At 56.2% G+C, this 25,213-nt stretch overlaps 1 protein-coding gene across 2 annotated transcripts; it reads right to left on the reverse strand.

Moving 5' to 3' along the window:
• Nucleotides 1-10,882: 10,882 nt before the first annotated feature.
• LOC138731776 (tRNA-dihydrouridine(47) synthase [NAD(P)(+)]-like) lies at nucleotides 10,883-22,935 on the reverse strand. Of its 2 annotated transcripts, XM_069877929.1 has the most exons (13): nucleotides 22,885-22,935; nucleotides 21,842-22,169; nucleotides 20,275-20,859; nucleotides 19,163-19,204; nucleotides 18,912-19,064; nucleotides 18,699-18,815; nucleotides 18,244-18,309; nucleotides 18,046-18,156; nucleotides 13,889-13,985; nucleotides 13,254-13,329; nucleotides 12,792-12,980; nucleotides 12,577-12,705; nucleotides 10,883-11,035 (listed from the first exon to the last, which is right to left on the reverse strand). In XM_069877929.1, the coding sequence occupies exons 1-13, from the start codon at nucleotides 22,917-22,919 to the stop codon at nucleotides 10,963-10,965; spliced, it is 2,001 nt and encodes a 666-aa protein (XP_069734030.1). In that variant the 5' UTR covers nucleotides 22,920-22,935; the 3' UTR covers nucleotides 10,883-10,962. The 2 variants fall into 2 exon arrangements, with proteins under 2 accessions (XP_069734030.1, XP_069734031.1); XM_069877930.1 differs by lacking the exons at nucleotides 10,883-11,035; nucleotides 12,577-12,705 and having other exon boundaries at nucleotides 12,798-12,980; nucleotides 13,254-13,369.
• Between the last annotated feature and the right edge of the window lie 2,278 nt (nucleotides 22,936-25,213).

Consider the following 25,213-nt stretch of genomic DNA (forward strand, 5'->3'; position numbering starts at 1 on the left):
GACGCAATCCCAGCCGGGGACATCTCAGTCACCACGGATGTCCCGATGGAAGAAGACCCCCTTCCAGCCCTGGACAACTCTGTGGACACTGATGTGCCCACAGAATAGGACACGCTCCCAGACATTAACGTCCCTCTGGGCACTGATGTCCCCGTGGATGAGGGCAGCCTCCCAGACTGGGGCTGGGGCCGGGACCCAGTGGATTTGTGGTGGCGGTATTTGTTTGGGGTTGGGCTTGAGTGTTGAGGAGGGAGTACTTTCAGCAAGTGTTTTGTTCTTAAGTTTTCATTAAATACATTTTCCAGATCTTTTATGCGTCTGCATGGGGTGGGCAGGGAGTGCAGGGGCACCAGGACACAGCTCACCAGAGGGACAAAAGCCTCGCCCAGCCCCACATCGCATCCCCCAAGCCCTGAAGGCACAGAGCTGCCACCAGGGGCTCAGCCTGTCCCCTGGGCTCAGCAGCATCACAGCACCAGCTCAAACATGGAGCAGTCGTCAGGTGTGAGCGGAGCCAGCCAGCGCCTGCTCTAAGGGAGAAGAAAGTCCCTGTTCCCTGGAAAAGTCCAGGGGGAAGAACGGGGCAGGTGGACAAGGTCTCTTGGCTGGAAGTGGAAGCAAACAGGTGAAGAGCAGCCAGCCCCTGCCATTTCCAGGGGAATAAAACTTTTGTGTCCAAGGCAACAGAGGTGAAGAAACAGCATTAAAACCCCTGGAGGCAAGAACCATGGAGAAACTGCTACCGCCTTTTCAAGGGGTGGCCCTGTGCTCCTGCCACTGCCCAAGGAGTCCCACAGCCCAAGACCTGTCTCCAAGGGGAGCATCAGCAGCTTCGGTGGTGTGTGCTGATGAATGGACTTGATGATCTTGCAGGTCTTTTCCAACCTTAATGATTCTATGACTCCATAGCTCTACCATCTTCCTGTTATTCCAGCGTAACGACCCAGATCTGGGAGCTCATCTCCCGTTCAGTCGCCTCTGTGGTGAGCAGGAGGGAGCCCACGCCAGTCCCATCGCGTCACCTCATGGCGAAGATCCCTGTTACAAGAACAGGAAAACACCCGGTCATGGACAGTCCTTTGGGTAACCCAAGGTCTGAGCCCAGTGGGAGCAAAGCAGAGGAAAACAACCCCCAGCAGGAGATGAGCATCTCGGGGTGCTCAGCGTCCTCGGCTGCAGAGGAAGGACAGAGAGCAGCACAGCACGACCAACAGAAGGCAGCAGCTTCTCGGACTGGGCTGAGCAACTGGCGCTGCACCCAGCAAGAGCCTTGACACCCACCTGGGAGGGAGGAAGGGAAGGGGAGAGATCTGCTGCTCCAGGACAGACCGAAACCCCAACCCCGGGGCTGACCAGCAGCAGAAACGCTGGGAAAAGCTGTTCCCAGAGGGGAAAGCTCTGGAGGCCAGAGCTGTGGGGCAAGAGGGATTTCTCCCTTTTGCACACAGAGCACATGGGGTGCGAGAAACTCACCCTGGAGGGAAATGAGCCTGTGTGTCTCTTGTCAGGCATCACCTGCTCCCTGGATCCATTCTCAAGGCTCAAGATGTCAGATCTGCTTTTTGCTTTGGAGAGGCCCCACACGGCAACAGAACCCACAGCTCCCAGGACGCTCAGGAGCGCTGGAGAGGAGAGCAAACAAGCAGAGATCCACTCAGTGCGCCGGCTCTGGACACCAGGACCGGGCGCTGCCACTCACCAGCGTCAGCAAACAGCGAGAGATCAGCAGCTTCCCTCATGGACAAGGGACACAGGCAGGAGAGAGTTAGTGCCAGGTTGCACAGAATGGCCTTTCCAAGGACACAGGGCGTCCAAGGCAGAGGAAAGAATGAGCTGTGGGCTAAGGCCTCCCCCAGCCCGGCAAAATCGGCCTCCGACCCAGCTCTGTAATGAACTCCAGCAGGACCCTCAATTTATAGCCCCAGCCAGGACTGACCCCACGAGCAGCGCTCCCAGTCTCGCCTGCAATGATCACGATCCACGTGCGGCCTTGACTCCTCGAAGGCGCAGAGCCCCCGGGCACAGACGTGGCTGAGGCCTCTGGGAGGAAAGAGCAACAATTCCATCAGGCTCCCAGCTCACCTCGTGGACGGCGTTCAAAGCAGTCTCCAACCCCAACCTGGCCCAGTTCCCACTTCACCTCAAGAGCACCAAGAGGCCTCTCTCGCTGGATCAAGATACTCAAAGCCCCGTCCGACCTGGCCTTGGACCCCTCCAGGGATGGGGCTTCTGCCACCGCGCTGGGCAACCTGGGCCAGAGTCTCCCCACCCTCAGCAGAAAGGAATTCTTCCTCAGAGCTCATCTGAATCTCCCCTCTTTCAGCTGAAAAACGTCGCCCCTTTTCCTGTCACTACAGGCCCCGCTGTCTGTCACTGGGGAAGAGATTAAACCATACTGGTCCCAGTGGTTCCATACTGGGACACCACTCCATATGGGTTTCCATGGTGCCCTGAGGGGGACTCGGAACTCTGGTGGGAACCATTGGTCACCGACCAGAGCTGTCGTTGGGTGCAGAACCCTGGGAGCCCCAACATTGGTCCTGGGCGAAGCTCAAACTGAAACGGCCAGTGCAGCAACTGCCAAAACAGTCGGGGCTCGGCGAAGCAGCAGAGCACAGCCGATCCCCGTCCTGCCAGCCCTGGGCACCCACGTTGTGGTCCCAGGGCAGAACGAGACTGTCCATCGTGCCTGGACCTGTTCCTGTGCCCTTCTACATTCTCCGTGTGAGGCAAGGACTGACCCCGACCCCACACCCAGGGACACCCTGGGGCAAATGCACAGCCCTTCCTCCCCTGCCCCTCTCCCTCCTCCTCCTCAGCCCCCTTGCGTGCCCTCCTGCCCCAGATAGGGGTGGCAGCGCCAGCGCTCGCTCATGGCTCTTTCAGGATCAGCCAAGGCCCTCAACACATGGGCAGAAGAGGCACCTTTCCCGGCCCCCTGGGCACCCCCGGCGCGGGGGGCACCGCAGGACCCCTGGGCACCCCCAGCAGGTACGGCATCCCCGGCTGCCCTGGCCCCTCGGCACTCCCGCCCCAGGGATGCTCCCTGCCGCAGGCTCCCCACTGCCCCGCAGCACAGCAGGGGCACGGCCGGGCTGGGGCGCAGCTCGCCGGGGGCCCCACCAGACTCCCCGCAGCCCCCAGCCCAGCACCGCTCTCTCTCTCCCCTCCAGATCAGAAGCCGGCTGCCGCCTGCGCCCTCCAATCCTCCGCCTTCCCCAGGAGAAGAGGACCAGAGCCCTGACCAGCCCAGACACCATCGCCATGGGCCAACGCCTCGCTGCTCCCCCAGGCGCTGCCCTCTGGGCCACCCCCTGGCTGCTCCCCCGGGGCCGCGGCAAACCCAGGGGCCCCCCATGGGCAACCGCTGCTCCGGGGGCCCTGGTACCGCCAGGCCAAGGCCTTGGGGGCACCCAGGGGCAGTGGCGGTGCCCAGGACACGTCTGTGCCCATGGAGGTGGATCCTCCCTCCATCTTGGACATCTCCGTCACCACCGATGTCCAGATGGAGGGAGATGACACCCCACTCTTGGACATCTCCGTGGGCACAGACGTCCACATGGAAGATGTCACCGTCCTGGACATCAGCGTCGCCACTGATGTGGCCGTGGAGTAGGACACCAACCCAGAAAATTCCATCTCTCTGGGCTCTGGTGTCCCCATGGACGAGGGCAGCGTCTGGGGCCACAACATCCCCTGCCACCTGGATGTCAGGAGCAGCGCAGGGCTCTGGCAGGCGGAGCTGGGGAGGGAGGGGGATTGGAGCTGGGGCAGGCATCTGCTTCTCTGGGGGGTGGGAGAGGGTCTTTGTATATAATGTTGTTGTTTTTTGGGTGTTGTTCTTTAACATGTTCCTGTAGTTTAGAGTATTGCTGTTTTTTCAAGTGTTGTTGTTTATAAAGTTGTTGTTGTTTGGGGGGGTTCTTGTTGTTTGGGGAGTTGCTGTTGTTTGGGGAGGGTGGGTGGCGGGTGGGTGTTGAGGAGGGAGTACTTGAAGTACTTTCAGAAGCTGTTTTGTTCTTGTTATTTCATTAAAAGCCGTTGTTTCTCCAGACCCTGTTCTAGACCCGTTCTGTGTCTGCATGGGGTGGGCAGGGGAGGGGAGGCGGGGGGGCTGTGTGTGTTGGGGAGGGGTTTGGTTGGACACAGCTCGATGGCTGCGATGCTGAGGTCGAGCGCTTATGGGTGAGGATGAGGGTGAAGGCCAACGAGACACATGTCCTGCTGGGAGTCAGCGGCGGCAGCCTCCCACCTCGAGTCCTGTGTTCAGTTCTGAGCCCGTTGCCACAAGAAGGATGTTGAGGCTCTGGAGTGAGTCCAGAGAAGAGCAACGAAGCTGGTGAGGGGGCTGGAGAACAAGAGGAGCGGCTGAGAGAGCTGGGGTTGTTTAGCCTGGAGAAGAGGAGGCTGAGGGGAGACCTCATTGCTCTCCAACTCCCTGAAAGGAGGTTGTGGAGAGGAGGGAGCTGGGCTCTTCTCCCAAGGGACAGGGGACAGGATGAGAGGGAATGGCCTCAAGCTCCACCAGGGGAGGTTTAGGCTGGACATTAGGAAAAAATTTTTCATGGAAAGGGTCATTGGGCACTGGAACAGGGAGGTGGTGGAGTCCCCATCCCTGGAGGGGTCTTATAGGGACTATAGGTACCCTATATGGGGACTGCAGGGGCTCTGTGTGTCCTCTAGGACTATAGGGGTCTGTAGGAACCCTATAGTGGCCCTGTATGTCTTATGCGGGGTCTGTAGGGGATCCTATAGAGGGTCTGTAGAGGCTGTATGTGTCATAAAGGGGGTTTAGGAGAGCTCTATGGGTCCTATAGGAACCCGATAGGAGGTCGGGTGGGGTCCTATGGAGTTTCTATGGGTCCTGTGGTGGGTATCTTCAGGGCTCTTATAGGGGGCCTGTAGGGCTCCTATAGGGACTACATGGACCCCATGGGGGTTCTGTAGGGACTCTGTGGGTTGTATAGGGGTCCTAGGTGCCCTGTGGGACATCTGAATGGGTCCTATAGGGACCATGTGGTCCCTGAAGGGGCTCTGTGAGTTACGTAAGGGTCCTGGGAGCCCTGTGGGGTGTCTGAATGGATCCTATAGGGGCTATATGAGTAAATTTGTTCTCATGTTTTCATAAAAAGACATTTTCCAGACGTTTTCCGTGTCTTCATGGGGTGGGCAGGGAGCGCAGGGGCACCAGGACACAGCTCACCAGAGGGGCAAAAGCCTCACCCAGCCCCACATCGCATCCCCCAAGCCCTGAAGGGCACAGAGCCGCCCCCAGGGCTCAGCCACCCCCAGCCGGGCAGGCAATCCTGGGGGGACGGGGACTCCCCTGGCCTCTGCCCCACATCCAGCAGCCCTTTGGTGGGGGAGCCAGGACAGACACGGCCCTGCAGGACTCACGGACACGGCCCCACGCCCAAACCACCGCTGACCGCGACACCCTGGTCACCGTCCTCCCACCTCCTTGGAAAGCAGAGCTGGGGATTTTAAGGCCCATCCAGCTCCAAAGCCCCTGCTGAGGGCAGGGCACCTTCCTCCAGAGCGGGTTGCTCAGAGCCCTGTCCTGTGGCCTATTAAGGAGATGGAAATGACAGAAATGAGGGACCAGATGCAGCAGCAGCTCACGGAGTACCAGGAGTTGCTGGATGTTAAATTAGCACTGGACATGGAGATCAGTGCTTACCGAAAACTCCTAGAGGGAGAAGAGGAAAGGTGCGTACAGATTCCACGTTCTTTTTGTGGGACTAACAGGTGTTATTTTCATTTCTTATGCTTGTTTTTTTACCATTTGATGTCAGATTTTCTTTCACTGAAGTCATACTGGCTTCACACCACAGTGTATTGTACAGGAGATTTGCAAGTGTTCTCATCTGAACACCACGTTTATGTTATTTTGGTTTTCGTAATGGTCTCGGTGTGTTCAGTGGCAGATACACTGGAGGGGAGGGTTAAGTGATCTGTGGTGCTCTCTTAGCACCGCATTCCATGTTCCATCTCCCAGGATAGCCCCCCACTTCTGTCCCGTGCAGTCCTGACACACAGTGAGACTGCTTTTGGCCGTGGGGGTATGACAGTGGTTACAGAGAGTCCTGTAGTGTTACTGCTTTGTGTGTAGTTCCCTTTTGAGTTCATTAAAATGCTTGCTTGCTTGTGTTAGGTTGAAGCTCTCTCCAAGTCCCTCCTCCCGTGTCACAGTCTCTCGGGCTACCTCCAGCAGCAGCAGTACCAGCACTTCCCTTGTTCGCTCTTCCCGGGGCAAGAGAAAACGTCTTGAAACAGAGGAGCTTTCAGGCAGTGGAACAAGCGGAATTGGCACTGCAAGTGTTAGCGGCAGCAGCAGTAGCAGCAGCTTCCAGATGTCCCAGCAAGCTCCGGCTACAGGAAGTATCAGCATAGAAGAGAGAGACCTGGAGGGCAAATACGTTCAACTGAAGAACAACTCGGAGAAGGTGAATGTCAGTAGAATTGCTGGAGAACCAGCAGGAGGAGCTGAATTGGAAGGTTACAAGGGCTCTGTGTAGCATGAGTGGGTGGAGTCGCTTGGAGAGCAGGAGCAATGTGCTGCAGTAATGAACAGGACCATTTGAAAGTAGAGCAGTGCAGTGTGCCAGCAGGGGTGTAACATTTGCTGCAGAGGAAGAGAACATAGCTTGTGTCCCAGACATCTACGTGTGTGCTGGTACCTTGCTTGTGTCAACGGCCTTGCCAGCAGAACTGTTCTGCAGGAGACCTGTATCTCTTCAAAGTTTGCTGAATCCTTATGGTATTTACACTTCAGACCGTTAGTGGGTGTAGAATACTTTCAAGTTAGAATGCAGGTGTCTAACAACCATGTCAATTAATTTATATTTGGATTGTTTTAGCAACAAAGAGACCTAGAGAAAGCCCTGATGCCTGTTTGCTCTGCTGTGCTCACCCTAAATAACTTTTTGACTGTGTCCATCAGGATCAGTCCTTGGGTAACTGGAGACTGAAGAGACAACTTGGAGATGGAGAAGAAATTGCTTACAAATTTACTCCGAAATATGTCCTCAGAGCTGGGCAGACTGTAACGGTAAGTCACACTCGCATCACGCCAACAACGTGTTGGCAAATTCTGTCGCTGCTGGGTTGTTGTAAATCTGATATTCGTACAGCCTGATTCTGTCTATAATTTCTTGGTTCATGGATCTTGCTTTACAGGAGGGGGGTTTCAGTTATAAAAATGCAGAACTGAAATTAAATCCGGCTCAGGTGGGTCCCCGAGCAGGACAAGGGGAGCTGGGCTACGAGCTGTGCCCTCCCCCTGAGCTGGTTCCCCTTGGCAGGGACAACATCAGCCGCTTGGAGCAGTGGCTGCGCGCAGAGGGGCTGCAGCAGAGTGGGGCACACGAGGTGCTGGAGCCCCTGCTCCAGGCTACCCAGCTGCTGCAGGGGAAGAAGGTGACAAAGGAAGGTGCTGGAGCTCTCTGTAGCCTGTGCCCGGTGCTGACGCCCCTGCAGGTACTGGGGACTTGGAGCTCACTGCCTGCTGGGTCGTGATGCTGGACTGGGGCTCCTTGGCCTCTCTGGGAGCACTAGGGCTGCCAGTCTCTTCCCTGCTTCTGGTACCCACCATCTCCTCCAGGTAGTGAGGATCCTCCGGGCTTACACCCCAGCGGCTGGGTTGGAGGAGCGCATCAGCCCCAGCTTCATCAGCAGCGTTGAGGTAAGAGGATCTGTCCTACACGGACCTCCTTTCTGGGGCAGCCTTGGATGGGAGTCCTGGGGTTGTTTAGCCTGGAGAAGATTAGGCTGAGGGGAGACCACATTGCTCTCTACAACTACCTGAGTGGAGATTGTGGGGAAGAGGGAGCTGGGCTCTTCTCCCAAGTGACAGGGGACAGGACGAGAGGGAATGGCCTCAAGCTCCACCAGGGGAGGTTTAGGCTGGACGTTAGGAAAAAATTTTTCGCAGAAAGGGTCATTGAGCAGTGGCAGAGGCTGCCCAGGGAGGGCATAGAGTCCCCTTCCCTGGAGGGGTTTAAAAGACGGGTGGATGAGGTGCTCAGGGACATGGTTTAGTGATTGATGGGAATGGTTGGACTCGATGATCCAGTGGGTCTTTTCCAACCTAGTGTTTCTATGATTCTACTGTCCTCCCCTGCAGAAGCAAGTGCAGGACCAGTATGGAGAGATACCCAGGCAGCTCCTGGTGGACACCAGCCTCCTCTTCCCTGTGCACCTGCCCTTCGCTGCCTCCCCCCTGCACCTGGATGAGCTGCGCATCCCCGATACCCTCGATCTGCCCTTCCTTGTCGGCCTCTGAGCCAAAGTCCAGGCCTGGGCCACAGCCAGTGCCCGACGGAGGGATGTCTGAACCTTCTGAGGTGGGAGAAGGCCATGAAGGTGGGGATGCAGCGCTCGGTGTGTGCTGTACTGCTGAGAGGTTCGCTTGTGGAATGAACCCGAGATGCCTCGGCTGTGGCACAGCCGGGCCCGTGGCAGCCCTGAGCTGGGGCTTTGGCCACTTTTTAAGGATTTTGCAGTTAATAAAAGCCTTTGCAGATAACTTGAGAGTTGAGGGCTCTCTGGGGTGGGTGTGCTGTTTGCAAGGTGGGTGAGGGAGCTCAAGGTCTGTCACTGGGATGTTCCTTGGGGCTTTTGCTAGTCCAGGGCTGCTTCCCCGGGGACAGGGGAGCCCCCTCCTGCCCCTGCCTGCTCTGCTGGGGATGGGGCTCGACCCTGGGGTGGCTCCGGTCCCTTTGGAGCTTGTGGGGTGGGATTTGGGGCTCCGTGGGGTTTGGTTTTGCACTTCTTGGGCACTGTTTCCATGTGTCCCCTCCCTCTCCCACACAGACATAGCGCAGTTGTTGAGAAACAAGTTTTAATAGAGAAAACAATGAAAAAAAAAAAATCAAAACCAAAAGTTCCCGCAAAATGAACCTCCCCCTCAAGCTAATTAAACCACCCAATTCCTTCCAAGCTCTCTCCCCAGTCTCCCCAACCCTGCTCCCCTTCTCCATCCCACCCTTCCACCCCTTCCCCCTCTCCCAGTGCCCTGCGCTTGCTGGGTGGTGATGGCGAGGGGCTCTTCTCTCTCTTTGCCCCCCGCCGCTCAAGCGCGGGACACTGGGACGGCACAAAGTCCATCTCAACGTCCTGCCATGGGTCTTGGGGCCCCAAACTCCTGGCGAACTCCTCCAGGCCCAGGATGGCATCTGCAGTCTCTGGGACGCTGTAGTCCGGGGAGAGCAGCTCCTCAGGCAGTGCCAGGGAGGAGAAGGGGCACGGGGGGAAGGCGACAGCAGTGCCCCCAGGTTGTTCTTCGGTGGGGCTGCTGCTGGCCACGTCCCCCACCTCCTCCACAAAACAATCAAAGTATTTCAGGGCCTCTTCGAGGGGCACCTCCTCCACAAAACAGTCAAAGTACTTCAGGGCCTCTTCGAGGGGCACCTCCTCAGGCAGTTGAGAGGGGCAGGAGGTGACATCGCTGCCTGGGGAGATGCCATTCTCCAAAGAGGCCTCTGCGCTGGAGCTGGCTGCACTGCTGCTGTTAATGGCCTGGGGCTGCTCTCCGATGTTATTCTGGCCACGGCTGGAGACTACAGATGCCGCTGGTGGGGCCTGGGCCACCACCATCTTCATCTTGTTGTTCTTCTGTGGCTTCTCCTTGGTGGATGTCAGGAGTTTGGGGTCTTGGCAGGGGCATGTCCCTGGGGCTGGGATGGTCAGGGTGGTCTTACTGCCCCAGGGATCCAAGAGGACCGTGCACCGTGGAGCCATCCCGGGCCCTCCAAGAGATGTTGTCACTGGAGGCGGGATGGTGATGGGCTGCTGGCTGCTCTGGAGATGGGCGTCCAAAGAGCAGCCAGCTGGAGCGACCTGCGGCCCTGTGGGGGTGAGAGGGAGTCATGGAAGGCTGGGGGAACCTCCAGAGGTACCCACCGTGCTCGTCCCCATCACCCATGACCTCCAGCTCTGCACCAGCAACGTGGGGAGTTTGTGGTGGGGCCTTCCCTGCAGGGTGAGCTCCGTTGCTGGAGGGAGCGGGATTGCAAATCGGGGAGGAAACTGGCTTCCAGGAGGTGACACGGGAGAGATGACCCCGAGGAACTGGGATTCTCTGGCCCTGGGATTTCCTGGGCACGCATCACGCGGGCGAGGGCAGGGACGCTCGGCCCAGCTGGCTGCCCCCTGTGCCATCGCTGCTTGGGGACAGGGCTGGTGGGGACACTGCAGGTGTGGAAGGTGCTGGGGGCCAGAGCAGACAGGGGAGCTCTACCTGCTGGTGGGGCCTGCAGGTCCTGGGCTGCCACCTCTCCCGAGGGAGCCAAGGCCATGGGCAGGGGCTGCTGCTGCCCAGGCTGCTGTGGCAGGAGGGCTGAGCCTGGAAGAGAGACAGGAGCCGGGGTCGGCGTCACCTCTGCTCTTGTCCCCCAAGAGCAAACTTGGGCTGCAGAGCTCGGGGTGAGTCCCTACCTCCCGCGCAGAAAGCTTTGGACGTGATAACTGGCTCAACGCGCCGGCGTTTGGCCGAGGCCTGAGCACCAGGCAGTGGGAGCTGCTGTCTCCTCTGGGCCATGGTGCCTTCTAACTGTCGGTCACCAAGGACTCTCTGGGGTGTCCCAGGACACAAGGTGGGGGGCTCTGCATCCTCTTTGTGACACACGGCAACCGCCTTTGTGCCCTTTGCCTGCGCTTCTGCCCCTGCACTGGCTGGAGTGATGGAGGGATTGGTGGAAGGAGCTCGAGGGGGCAAGGGAAGCTCATGCTGGCACGTTTTCCCCCTGCCCTTGCTGAAATATCCCCATCACAACTTTTCGTCTCCTGAAGGGGAAGAGAGCAGCTCTCTCTCCTCCTGGCAGGGCCATGCTGTCCCTGGTTGTGGCAGGGACCAGCGCTGGGGGCAAGAAGGCAACTGAGCTTCTAAAAACATCAAATTTTATTTCATCCTGGCAAACAGCTGAGCACCTTGATGCTTCAGCAAAGAGCCTCCTCTCAGCCCTATCTGTAGGAATTTGCCTTGTGTTTCGGCAGGAAGGTGAAGCTGGTCGGTACAGGTCCCAGAAGCAGCTCACTGGTGGAAAGAAAGAAAAGAAGAAAGATAAACCAAAAGGCAAGGAGCGGTTTGTGCTCAGCACAACAGAGGCACTGGACCCAGTGGCTGCGTAGCCCTGTGGCTCGGCTGCGATGCTGACTGCACTCAGATGAGTTCAAGAAGCCTTTACTCTCCTGAAGATAGAAGGTTCCTGCACAAAACCATCTCAGGTGCTGAGCTTTAACCCTGACCCACAGCCCCCAAGAGCCTCCAGCTGTGGGCAGTGCCCTCCTTGCTGGGGAGTCACTGAGAATCGAAGGCAAAATGGGGCCCTAAGGTTGGTGAGCTGAACCCCAGCCTCCCTGCTGCCAAGGTCGTGCCTAAAGCCAACATCAGCCTTAGGGAAGTTCCTCCCCAGCTCTCCCTGTGCTTGGGTAAAGCCAAAACCCTGTTCAGGCCAAAAAGGACTCAGGTCAGAGCCTAAAATGCTCTCAGCCAGTTCTAGCGCCATCACATTTATCCCAGCTTCAGGCTTCAACTGTTTCTTAGCACGTTGGAACTCACACCGTATTTTCAGTGCAGGATCATCTTCTTTGCAGGCAAGGGGGATGCTGGTTCCATACAGCATCACTACACCTTTCGCTAAGCCATGTCAGAAAGAGAGAGAGGATCCCAGCAGGGCACAGAACTGCAAAGCAAGAGCCTCAATCTACAGCACAAAGAGCACTCTCAGAGATCTCTACTTCTGGCAGCATCTCCTTTCAACAGGCTTTAATCAATAAACCCAAACTGCTTTATGATCTTGTGCCTATCAATGTCTGTCTTGTGACACAGGGAAAACCACGGGTTACAAAGTTTTGTGCAGCCTAAAGTCAGCCTTGAAAAAGGGCATTTCAAAATGCTGATCCAAACTTGATGGCCTTGGATCACGGTTTTAAGCAGTTGATGACAGTGCTAAGAAAAGGGCTGAGGATCAGCACGCCCAGAGCAGGCTCTAGCCACGCTCCCTCTTTGCTGCTCTCTCTTTTGAGGGGAAGACAGCAGCTGCCTGCTCCAGCTCGCATTTCAGCTGCCTTGAAGCTTGTGAAATCATTTCAAGCTGCTGCTTGAGGACTTGTAGGTGTGCGGAAGAACAGTTTCCTACACGTTGTTGCATCAACTCAGAAACTGGATCATGAAAACTGGGCTCAGTATCTGCATGGGGGTGGCAGGATGGGACTGGCGGGGCAGAGCACGGAGGGAGCCGATGCTGAAAGCCCAAGATGTCCCAGCGTTGTGCTTTCCTCTCTCCTGGGATGAACAGCGTGTCAGGAAAGAGGGCAGCCAATTGTGGATTGGCAGCAGGTACCGGATCCCTTGCTGAAGCAGATCCTGGGATTGAGAGAGCTCTTGAGGGCAGCTTCAAGCTCACTTAAAACTTCAAAGGGAAGCACTGGTGAACCCTGGCTGGGTCCTTACAAGCCCTTAAACGGAAAGAGTCGTCATTCACTCTTTGGAGGATGCCTGCAAGGCACAGTGACTCTGTGGGGCTCTGCAATGTCTCTTCCTAGCAACTTAAATGAAATACAGTGTTTCATTACCTTATTTTAATCCAATCATCCACGTTCTGGCTCGCCATTAGCGTCTCCATGTAGTCTCTCCCCAGATAGTAAGGCGGCCGCTCGTTAATTTTCTGAGGTAGGTGTTCTAATAAGCCAACTGGAATATACCTGCAATGACATGGGATAGCATGCGTGCTTTTGTCAAACGGGACAGGTTTGCGAGGTTAAAGCTGCTCTCAGCTGGGGAGAACTACCTGCACAGAAATGAGAGCCATTCCAGCAGGAACTTCCTGGTCTTCTCCACTCCCTGAGTATCCGACCCCCAGTGCTCAAGGCCGTAGTTGGAGAAGTCTTTGAGGATATCAAATCTCTCGCTGGAGGAGATATCCCAGTGTCTCTGGTCCTTAATTTCAGTGAAAAGCCACGGTTTGATGAGTGCCCCTCTGCAGCCAAGGAAAACGCACATTGTTATGCCCACAACTGATGCTTCTCACTACACCAACCCATTCCAGACACTTCCTAGTGCTCCATTTGCCAGCCCAGGCTGGTTTAATTGTTTGTTCTGCTCTCCACAGGAAGCTGCTTTAAGCTCCTACAGCTGCAAACTGATTTTATGAAGTTAAAGAGGAAAGCTTTCCTGCTTTGGGCTTGTTTAAGTATTTTATTCCTTTTTTAACCCTGCTCCAAGAAAGCAAAGGGGAAACACAGGCACTTGCCTTGCAATCATAACTCCCGAAACGCCCGTCTGCATGGCTCGCTGAGCATCTTCGTAAGACAGAATATCCCCGTTCCCTGTCCAGAGGAAGGGAGAAGCCAGAGGTCAAAGCGATACCTGAGGGCAAGTCAAAAGGAGATAATTCGGGTGTGGGATTAATTCACAGTGGCCACAGGGCCCAAGAGCCAGACTGCCCCAAGAGGCTCTGGGGCTCATGAGCGCAGACTCCCACGGAGGCTGCTGATTAATGTTCTTCTCACAAGGAAAGGCAGAGCCTTCTCCTCCCTCCTTCCCCACTCCCAACTCCCACCCTGAAGGTTTTGCTGGCACTGTCTGTGCTGGTGCCCAAGGGAGAAAACCCCTGCTGGAAACAAAGTGCTTTGTATCCTGCGGGTCCCTTCGCCTCCCGCTCCGCTCAGTGCTCATCACGCCTGGCCCCGAGCACACAGGCAGAGCTGGGCTGCACAAGAGCTGCTGGGAACTTGCTCCATCGTGGCACCAGCAGCAGGAGGGATACTCCAACCTTTCCCCCACGCCAAGTATCCTCGGAAGCCCGGATCTTTGCTTTACTAAAGACATCTCAAATCAATCGTGTGGCACTTCCAGTTCACAGGACAAAAGAACACAAACACCTACCAAAAAGAGGCATGGGGGTTGCTATTTTAGCACATTCTGCTATGTAGTCCCAGTCCGCGCTCCTCGTGTACCGCTGTTCCCTGGATCGGCCGTGGAGCTGGGGAAGAAGGTGGCTGTGAGACCTCAGCAAATGCCCCTGGAGCACTGGAAGAATGTGCAAAGGCAAAGACTCCAGTTGGGGTAAAGGAGCCCTCTGGACGTACAATCCAGGCAGTTGTTAACAGCCCAGGCTGGGGAACTGGTTAGCAGAGCCAAGAAAGGGCTGGATGCTTCCCCAGGAATATTTCAGCTATTTGCAAGCCAGAGCAAGAGGTGACTGCTCACACAGAAAGGGAATGTTTACTCTTTGCTCATTCCCAGGCAAACGAGATAGAATCATACAATCATAGAATAACCAGGTTGGAAGAGACCCACTGGATCATCGAGTCCAACCATTCCTATCAATCACTAAACCATGTCCCTCAGCACCTCGTCCACCCGTCACTTAAACCCCTCCAGGGAAGGGGACTCAACCACCTCCCTGGGCAGCCTCTGCCAGGGACCAATGACCCTTGCCATGAAACACTTTTTCCTAATGTCCAGCCTAAATCTCCCCTGGTGGAGCTTGAGGCCATTCCCTCTTGTCCTGTCCCCTGTCACTTGGGAGAAGAGCCCAGCACCCTCCTCTCTACAACCTCCGTTCAGGTAGTTATAGAGAGCAATAAGGTCTCCCCTCAGCCTCCTCTTCTCCAAGCTAAACACCCCCAGCTCTCTCAGATGCTCCTCATAAGGCCTGTTCTCCAGCCCCTTCACCAACTTCGTTGCTCTTCTCTGGACTCACTCCAGAGCCTCAACATCCTTCTTGTGGTGAGGGGCCCAGAACTGAACACAGGATTCGAGGAGCGGTCTCACCAGTGCCGAGTACAGAGGGAGAAGAACCTCCCTGGACCTGCTGGCCACACTGTTTCTGATCCAAGCCAAGATGCCATTGGCCTTCTTGGCCACCTGGGCCACTGCTGGCTCATGTTCACTCACTGTCAACCAACACCCCTAGGTCCCTCTCCTCCAGGCAGCTTTCTAGCCAGACTTCTCCTACTCTGTATCTGCACAGGGTTGTTGTGCCCCAAGTGCAGGACCCGGCATTTGGCCTTGTCAAACCTCATCCCATTGGTCTCAGCCCAGCGGTCCAGCCTGTTCAGATCCCTTTGGAGCCTCCCGACCCTCCAGCAGATCCACACTTCCACCCAGCTTAGTGTCGTCTGCAAACTTGCTAAGGGTGCACTCGATGCCTTCATCCAGGTCACTGATAAAGACACTGAACAGGGCTGGACCCAGCACTGAGCCCTGGGGAACCCCACTTGTCACTGGCCTCCAGCTGGAGTTAACTCCATTTCCCACCACTCTCTGGGCCCGGCCAGCCAACCAGTTTTCCACCCAGCAGAGTGTGCGCCTGTCCAGGCCAGAGGTGACAGTTTCTCAAGCAGAATGCTGTGAGAAACTGTGTCAAAGGCTTTACTGAAGTCCAGGAAGATACATCCACAGCCTTTCCCTCATCCAGCAGCCGAGTCACTTTGTCATAGAAGGCTATCAGGTTAGTCTGGCAAGACCTGCCTTTTGTGAACCCATGTTGACTGGGCCTGATCACCCGGTTCTCTTGCATGTGCTTCATGATAGCACTCAAGATCACCTGCTCCATGACTTTCCCTGGCCCTGAGGTCAGACTGACAGGCCTGGAGTTCCCTGGGTCCTCCCTGCGACCCTTCTTGTAGATGGGCACAACATCAGCCTCCAGTCCAGTGGGACTTCCCCAGTCTTCCAGGACTGTTGGAAGATGATGGAAAGGGGTTTGGCCAACACATCCGCCAGCTCCTTCAATACCCTTGGGTGAATCCCATCCGGCCCCATAGACTTGTGGGTGTCTAGCTGGGCTAGCAAGGCCCTGACCACCTCCTCTTGGATCATGGGAGCCTCATTTGGCTCCTCTAGCTCCTGGGTTTGTACACAGACTGAACGACTTTCTTTACAAATAAAGACTGAGGCAAAGAAGGCATTAAGTACCTCAGCCTTTTCCTCACCCCCTGTCGCTGTTGTTCCTTCTGCGTCCAATAGGGACTGTATGGTCTCCCTAGTCCTCCTTTTAGTATTTATATATTTATAGAAGGATTTTTTGTTATCTTTCACAGACTTTGACAATCTGATTTCTAGCTGAGCCTTAGCCTTTCTGATTTTTTCTCTACACAATCTCACTTCCCTCCTGTAGTCCACCCAAGAGGCCTGCCCCTCTTCCAGAGCCCATAAACATTTCTCTTCTTCTTGATATCACTCAAGATCTCTCTGTTCAACCAAGCTGGCTTTCTCCCCTACCGGCTTTTTTTCCGGAACACGGGGATGGCTTTCTCCTGAGCTGCTAGGATTTCCTTTTTGAAGAGCTCCCAGCCCTCATGGGCTCCCTTGCCCTTAAGTACTGTCTCCCATGAGACTTTGCCAACCAGCCTTCTGAAGAGTTCAAAGTCTGCCCTCTGGAAATTTAATGCTAATGTCCTGCTAACCACCCTCTTCACTTCACCTAGAACAGAAAACCCCATCATCTCATGATCGCTTTGTCCTAGGCGTCCACCTACTGCCACATCCCCCACAAGGCCTTCTCTGTTCACACACAGCAGGCCCAGGAGGGCACCCTCCCTTGTTGGTTCATTCACCAGCTGTGCAAGGAAGTTGTCTTCCACGCACTCCAGGAACCTCCTAGACTGCTTCCTTTCTGCTCTATTGTACTTCCAGCAGATATCAGGAAGATTGAAGTCTCCCACAAGAACAAGAGGCATTGATCTAGAGATTAACCCCAGCTGTTTATAGAAGAGCTCATCAGCTGCTTCTCCTTGGCTGGGTGGTCTGTAACAGACTCCCATCACAACATCTACCTTCTGGTGGGCTCCTCTGATTTTAACCCACAGGCACTCCTCATCGCCACAATGCAGCTCAACGGTGTCCAAGTCCTCCCTCACAAAGAGGGCTACCCCGCCTCCTCTCCTACCCTTCCTGTCCCGCCTGAAGAGTTTGTACCCCACCATAGTTGTACTACAGTTATATGAGTCGTCCCACCACGTTTCCGTGAGGGCAACGACATCATAGGCTCCTTGCCCTACGACAGCTTCCAGCTCTTCCTTCTTATTCCCCAGGCTGCGTGCATTGGTGTAAATGCCCTTCAGCTGAGCTGCTGAGCCTTCAGCCCTCTTAGAGGGAACAGAGCTCGTTCCCAACTGCCTGGTAACTGGAGTAGCTAGCTCCAGAGTGCCCCTATCTCCCTTAGCACCCCCAGGTGTGTTCTCCCCCACTTTCTGGGTGGTGAGGTACTGGTGGTCCTCACCAGCACACCCTCTCTGATTCTCCATTGCCCCACGTCCAAGCTCGTTCCTGTCTAACCTGGGCTCAACCCCCTCCCCCTTCACATCTAGTTTAAAGCTCGATTTATGAGCTTAGCTAGGCTTCTAGCAAGGGCTTTATTCCCCCTAGGAGACACACGTGTCCCATCCTTAGCAGCAAAGCCTGGGGGTGCGTGAGCCACCCCATGATCAAAGAAGCCAAAGCCCCTCTCCTCACACCAGGCTCGGAGCCAGGCATTAATCAAATTCTTCTTCCTGACTTCCTGCTCCTCTCTATTTAGCCTTGGGATGGAGCAGAATACTATTTGTGCCCCAGAGCCCTCCATCATTTTCCCAATGGCCCTGAAGTCTTTCTTGATGGTTCTGGTCTTTCTGTTTACTAGACCATCATTACCAGTTTGGACTATCAGAGGATAGTAGTCTGTCTCGTGGACCAGGGAAGGAAGTTTTCTAGCTCCCTCCTTCACTGATACCCCCGGTAAGCACCAGACCTCTCTGTGGAGCGATGGTTCCATTGCTTCCCCAGCTCTGCTAGAACGAGGCTGATGCCTCTGCTCCACAGCGCTGCAGGAACCACCTCTCTTTGTAACGGATCTGAGGCTCAGGAGCACCTCAGAAAATGCTCTGAGCATTGGAATTTGCCTCTGTTCTTAGCAGAAAACACTGAAAGGTCAAAGGGGTTTGAAAGAGCTGCTCAGTTGTGGGGAAGGGGAAAGTCACCGTGCCCCAGGCTGATAGGCCAGCAGAGTTCCCCAAGCACCAGCCCACAATCTCACACCACAGCAAGTATCCCTGTACCGTGACCATGGATGTTCCCCACTCCCGGAGCTTGGGGATGAGTTTATGAGCCACGTTAATCTTTTCTTGCACCCCTGTCCGTATCTTCACAGTCAGTGGGACATCCAGCACCTGCAGAGAGGGGAGAGGGAGGCCCGGCTGAGGCAGGAGTTGGCTCCATCCGCTCACCTCCCGCTGCCGGCCGGTGCTCTGACTCACCGAGTTCATCCCTCGGACGATCTGTTCAAACTTGTTGGACCGAGTCATCAGAGCGCAGCCTCCTCCCTGGGGGACAAGAAGTGGAACAGTCAACACTTTCTGCCTCCTTGCATAGCGAGGAGCCTTCTCGGAGCTGCTCCCCAGCAGCCTCTGCTCGGGGGATGCGGGGAACACTTGGAGCATCTCAAGGCTTGGAGAAAGGGGACTCCTCAACATAAAAAAAAAAAAACAAACATGGCCCTTTTCTATCCCAACTTCTGCCTGCAGACAGCGAGAGACAGCAAACCCTTCCCTGCTCTTTGAACAGCTCTTTTGCCTTCCTGCTGGAGTCCAGCCTACGTAAATGAACTGGGAGCTCTGGATCAGACCGGCAGGAGAGATCAGGGAACAGGAGATGAGGCAAGAAACCAGCATCTCTTGAAGGAAGCAAAACGCAGTGCAGAACATCTTCTTACCTTCTTGTAGACCAGGTCAATGGGACACCCAACATTGATGTCTACAAAGTCCACTTCAATGCTCTGGTTCAGGAGCTCTGCACATTTGGTCATCGTGTCTGGAAAAGCTCCCTCCAGCTGCCAAAGAGAGATGGAGGGTACGAGTTCAAGAAGCTGCTTTTCTCCTCAGAAGCGAGTTCGTATTTCTTTGGTTATCGAGACGATAGCACTCACCTGCACCCCAAAAATATCTTCTGTGTGATGCCGTTTGAGGAGAGCCCACTCGGAGGACTGGCCCTGAAGCAGGTTTGTACACACAGCCATCTCTCCACAGGTGACATCTGCCCCAAAACGCTTGCAGATCCTTCGGAAAGGGAGGTTACCGCACTGAGAGAGAGAGAGCAGGCAGACAGGTCTGTCAGGAGATTTGCTCCATTCTAAGTGTCCCAATGGCAAATTTTGACAGGAGAGAATTCTCTACCTACTGTGGTCAGTGGAGCCAAGTAGAGCTTGCCTTGGATCTTCAACTAGAAAACAATAAGGATGGAGGAACACGTTAGCAGAGCTGAACCAGAAGAGATTAAAGAGGGAGAGAGATTCCAGTTAGCAATTTTATCACTTGCCTTGGGTAAAACTCGGTGGGAAACCCAGGCAACCAGTGGTTTTGTTTGAGAACCTCAACTGTTCCCTGAGAACAGATCGTTTGGATTAAAGAACCAAAACTTCAAACTGCTCAATATTTTTTTTTTATCAGCCTGGAGAAAACTCAAAGCAGTCACTGATACAGAGGGATGGAAGCAACAAGGACAGGAAGGAGGCAACACTCTCTGCCAGGAAAGGGCCGTGCAGTACAGACAAACCAAGCAGCCCCAGCCTTGCTGCTCCTTACAGATCACTTCATAGAATCATAGAATCACCAGGTTGGAAAAGACCCACCAGATCATCAAGTCCAACCATTCCTGTCACTAAACCATGCCCCTCAGCACCTCATCCACCTGTCCCTGAAACCCCTCCAGGGAAGGTGACTCAGCCCCCTCCCTGGGCAGCCTCTGCCAGTGCCCAATGACCCTTTCCGTGAAAATTTTTTTCCTAATGTCCAGCCTGAACCTCCCCTGGCGGAGTTTGAGGCCATTCCCTCTCGTCCTCTCCCCTGTCACTTGGGAGATGAGCCCAGCTCCCTCCTCTCCACAACCTCCTCTCAGGGAGTTGGAGAGAGCAATGAGGTCTCCCCTCAGCCTCCTCTTCTCCAGGCTAAACACCCCCAGCTCTCTCAGCCGCTCTTCTTCTTCTCCAGCCCCCTCACCAGCTTCGTTGCTCTTCCCTGGACTCACTCCAGAGCCTCACTGACAGCTCAGCCCCAACCCCCCTGCACACGCACAGGGCTGCAGATTCTCTTGGTTCTCACCCCTCCGAGGCCAACACCACAGCCCCAAGACCTCACCCTCCTGCCTCCTGCCCCTCACTACAGAGCGCGGGCCCCAAGCAGCCCTGTCCTCTGCCTGCCTCCCGCCCAGCAGAGAGGTCTCTCTCTTCCCAAGCACCATCCCAACCACTGGCCAGGTACACGAGAGACAGCAGCCCTCGACCCAGCTCTCACCTGCTTCTTCTCACACGGCCGCAGCTTTATCACATCTTCATCTGTCACCGGGCCCACGGTTTTGATGGAGGAAGCCTCCTCACCACCCGCAGGACTGGGCCTCTGCAAGGCCTCTGCTTTGGCATCTTCTCCCTGCTCCGGTGGGGCAGGACATTCCAGGCTGTCTCCCAGGCCCTCTGGGGGTGCTGTGCAGCTGGACACTCCTTGCTCCTCTGCAGAGCACTCTCTGGTTTTGCCTCCCTTCCCACCGTTGCCGTGGGCCTTGGCCAGCCCACGCAGGTACTCGTCAGCCTTCTGGAAGCTGAACTTCCTCTTGCGCAGCCGGTGCTGGAGATCCTTGGAGAGGTTGTTCCTCACCAGTGACTTCCCTTCCCATTGCTTGGCCAGCTCGGCGTTGACGATGTTCTGGTAGCCGTCACCGAGGTGGGCTTGGGCAAAGCGGCACGTGACGCCGTAAACGCACTTGCCGAAGGTTTCAAAGAGCACACAGCTGCGCCCCAGGTCGGCTGGCTTCGTGGCCATGTACTCGCCGATGTCGTGCAGGAAGCGGCACCGCGAGCCGAAGCAGCACTTCTCTGCACACCCCTTGAAAGAAGGAAGAGGGAGTCTTGAATCCTGTGTTCAGTTCTGGGGCCCTCCCCACAAGAAGGATGTTGAGGCTCTGGAGAGAGTCCAGAGAAGAGCAATGAAGCTGGTGAGGGGGCTGGAGAACAAGAGGAGCCGCTGAGAGAGCTGGGGGTGTTTAGCCTGGAGAAGAGGAGGCTGAGGGGAGACCTCATTGCTCTCTCCAACTCCCTGAAAGGAGGTTGTGGAGAGGAGGGAGCTGGGCTCTTCTCCCAAGGGACAGGGAACAGGACGAGAGGGAATGGCCTCAAGCTCCACCAGGGGAGGTTCAGGCTGGACATTAGGAAAAACTTTCCATGGAAAGGGTCATTGGGCACTGGCAGAGGCTGCCCAGGGAGGGGGTTGAGTCACCTTCCCTGGAGGGGTTTAAGGGACGGGTGGACGAGGTGCTGAGGGACATGGTTTAGTGATGGATGGGAATGGTTGGACTCAATGATCCTGTGGGTCCTTTCCAAACTAGTGATTCTGTGATTCTACGAAAACCTCTCTCCTCCACTTGCCTGCTCAGGGTGTGCCGGTCACACAGGGGGAGCCTGGGGCTGTGCTGGACCAGAGAGGCCGCAGGACTGTTCAGAGCACTCACCGCTCCCCGAGTGACACTGGGCATGTGATGAAATGCTCCCAGGAAGCTGGAATGTGCTGCAGCTGGGCAGCGACGTACCCACTCAAGGGGACATTTTAGTGCTACCACTTCAGCGAAGACGACACTTAACTTGTCCTACCCCACTTGTCCCGCTCTACCCTCTCCCAGCCAGCCAGCTGAGGTGGTTTTCCAGCACAGGCCCCTGCTACGCTCTCCCTGCTGGGAGTTGGCCCTGGTGCAGCTCGACTTTTAACATGCTCTCCCAGGCTCAAACACAAACACAGCCCCGGAGCACGAAGGGCCCACGGGGATCCAGGATTCCGCCCCCAAAGCAGCCCGGAGCAGGGCCCCTCAGCCCACCTGCGTCATCGACGGGCACAGCCTGCTCTGCTCGTAGTGCTTTGGTTTCATACAGGGCCTGCTCTTGTTCTGCCCCCGGGCTCGCTTCCGCTCCACGGGCTCCTTCTCCGTTGCTCCAGCAGCCTGTTGCCTTTCCTCATCCTGGCTGAGCTCTTCCAACCTCACCCGTTTGGCGGGGGGCTCGCTCTGGCACTTCTCCTCCTTCTTCTCCTCCGCATCCTCCTCCTTCTTCTCCTCTGTATCCTCCTCTGTCCCGGTGCCCACCTGGCTGCCGGGCTGCCCCCCTGCCCGCAGGAACGCATGGAATTGCTCCTTGGAGGTGAGGAACCTACGGAGCCAGAGCAACGGGTGAGTCCAGCAAGGGCAGCGAGGAGGGGGGGGCAGGGAGAAGCGGGTGCAGGAGAATGGGGGGCCAGGCACGGACCGGGGTGGGGCTACAGGGAGGATGGGCGTGGATCAGGGCTCACAGAGGTGATGAGCACGGACCGGGGCGGGGGCTGCGGAGGGGCTGGCATGGACCAGGAGGTACAGGGGGGCCCGGCATGGATCGTTTAAGGACTACAGAGGGGACTTGGATGGACGTGGGGGCTATGGTGGGAGCGGGCATGGACTGGGGGGGCACTATGGAGGGGCCAGGGACGGATCAGCCGGGCTATAGGCGGCCCAGGCGTGGATCGGGGACCGTGGGGGCGCTGGGCACGGACCGGGTGCCTATCGGAGTGCTGGGCACGGACCGGGGGTGCTACTGAGGCCCTAGGAACGGACCGGGGGGGCCACGGGGGTGCTGGGCACGGACCGGGGGACAGCAGAGGCGGATCGGAGGGGGCTACGAGGCTACCTGGCACGGACCGGGGGGGGCTACGGAGGGAGCGAGCACGGATGGGGGGAGCTCTAAGAGGAGCGGGTGCTGACCGGGGGGCCGACGGGGAGGCCAGGTACGGGCCTGGGGAGGACACGGAGGGGAGGACACGGACCGAGGGGGGACTGTGGAGCTGCCGGGCTCGGATCGGGGGCGACGGGGCGAGCCCCGGGCCTGCACTCACGGGGCGCGAACCGCAGCCACCCCGGCCCCGGCCATGCTGCGGCGCGCGGTGATGACGTACGACGGGACCACGTGACGCAGCGCAGGACCACGTGGTAGGGGAGGCCGTGCCGTCACGTGACACGGGGACGGGCACCGCGGCGGGCTGGGTGGGACCACGTGACGCTGCGCGAGACGGCGGGCGGTATAAAAGGCCGAGTGGGGGGCGGGTCCCTTAGCGCGGCGGGCGGGCGGGTTGGGGTGTGTTGGTGTGTTCGGTTGTCTTTGAACAGAGACCTGGTTTAGGTCAGGAAAGAACCTGAAGGAAGTCTCCAGACGTGGTTGGGTAACTCAAAAAAGCCCACAGCACAACATTCTTGGAGGATTTACAGGGTTCTTTGTTTAAAACTAGTAAATATACCCACTGCTGCTGCAAGGTGTTACACCTTTTGTAGAAGGGCATCCAGTTCAGTGCTGAATTGTAAAATAAAAATATTGTCTTTGCCCCAAAGACTTTGTCCTTCTCAGTGTTTTCCCAGTGAAAGATGTTTCTCGCCTGCCATTGTCTTGTGTTAAGAATGATCTGTGCTGAGCAGATGTGTCGTCTTGAATCATCTCTGATGGAATTATTCCTCCAAGCATCTAGTGCTGCTACAAAGGCTGCTTGCTTTCTGAAACTCCAAATGAGTCTTAGAGAGTTTATGTGTTGGTCTTTTTGGTATCGACCCAGGCCTTGCTCTTGGGCAGGAACAGGAAAGCCCCTCTGGGTTTTGGGTTTTGCCCTTTGTGCGGGGTTCGCTGGCTTTGGGGAGCGGGTCTGGCTCCTCTGCCTCTTCCTTGCTGCCTGCTGGAGAAGGGGCAGCTCCCTGCAGGGCACTTTGCGGCGTTTTGGTGTGTTTGAGGGCTTTGGAGCAGTAACTTTGGGCCTGGTTGCTGGGTGCTCGGCCCAAACTGAAGGGATGAGCCATCTCCTGCTGTAATTCTGCCTCGGAGCTGTTCTGTGAGCAGAATTCTGCATGTGCTCCGGCCACAGGATTTTCCATAATACCCTTGGGAGACGTTTTGAAGCTCATCCCAGGTGAGGCATGGGTTGGCTTTGTCTTCCCCGCAGTGAGTGCCCCTGAGAACTGGCCGATGCTCCTCATTACAGGCCATCGTGCCTCCCTCCTGCCATGGGCTGGGGACAGGATGGATGGAGGAGCCCAGAGACAAGGCTGCCTTGTCTGGGAGGATTCACTCTTGGCTGTGGCCACCGAGAGGGTGAGAAATAGCTGTGAAGCTCAAACGTGGAGACCTCTTCTTCATGGTCTTTGCTGTCCCCACTCGGCGCTGAATCCAAGGGCTTTACTAGGCCTCTTTATGAGGAAAAACAAATTGCCTTTATTCACATAAGCACTGAAAAGCAGACTGGAGCGGTTTTAGACCCGCTTTGTAGCACAGATACCAAGAGGTGGTAGAAAGCAACTTGTGGGTTTTGCCCTTAGGGGTTACTAGAAGCTGAGAGAGCAAGAGTGCTTGTGCCATCAGGGAATTGCTGCAGTATGAGTTTGCTCATGGGCATGCAAGAGGTGTGTGTGCGCATGGGGCGGAGGTAAGACTGCACACGGGGCTTTATTTTCATTTTTCTGCTGCTGTACTGCGCTTCTCTCCAGATGCTCCATCAGAAGCATCTTTGGGAGGAGCTGGGAGCCCCGTTGGGTGCTTTTGCCATTGCCAAGGGTGGGCAGGTTGCATGATGAAGCCAGACTGCTGTGAGAAGAGCTTTTGGGTGAATGAGTCTTAATTAGTTTTAGAGAGAAATAATGAGGAATGCAAAATACTATTCTAAGCTTCATCTTGGCTGAGGGAAGGAAGGAAATGAGGCCCTGGAGGCTAATGAAATGATTTCACTGATGTTGTTGTGGGGCAATAAGGCTGAAGTCAGAGTGCTTTTGACTCGTACTCAGCTGAGGTCACAGGCTTCGGCATCTAATCCCTTCTTGGGGCACTGGCTCGGAGGCTTTACGAGGCTGAGCCTCGGGCGAGCTTCCCACCAGCCCCTGGGAAAGGGTGTGAGAGCGGAGCACGAAGGCCCCGGGGGTTGCCAGCTCTCTGCCCTTGGCAGAGATGGCGCCCGCTGAGCTCTGCCCGTCCTCGCTAACTGCCACGGCTTCCCCTTGAGTTTGGAACACTCGTTACAGCCTCAAAGGGTTTAGAGGGGAGGTGGTATGGGGAGTGACTGCAGTTACTTGGTCTCCTCAGCCTGGACACGAGGAGACTGAGGGGAGATTATCACACTCTGCAGGTGCTTCAGCTGGACAGGGCTGCTTCCCCAGGGAAAGGGGAGCCCTCTCCTGCCCCCACCTGCTCTG

The sequence above is a fragment of the Phaenicophaeus curvirostris genome, chromosome 28 (genome assembly GCF_032191515.1).
Source record: "Phaenicophaeus curvirostris isolate KB17595 chromosome 28, BPBGC_Pcur_1.0, whole genome shotgun sequence".
NCBI lineage: Eukaryota > Metazoa > Chordata > Aves > Cuculiformes > Cuculidae > Phaenicophaeus > Phaenicophaeus curvirostris.

Bases quoted from the DNA above. Each gene is read 5' to 3' on its own strand.
- LOC138731776 (XM_069877929.1), bottom strand. From the start codon at position 22,919: ATGGCCGGGGCCGGGGTGGCTGCGGTTCGCGCCCC. The intron at 20,860-21,841 runs GTGGGCTGAGGG...CCTTCTTTCAAG, and splicing joins TGTGCCCGTCGATGACGCAG to GGGTGTGCAGAGAAGTGCTG. The intron at 18,816-18,911 runs GTGAGTGCTATC...TCTCTTTGGCAG, and splicing joins AAGATATTTTTGGGGTGCAG to CTGGAGGGAGCTTTTCCAGA.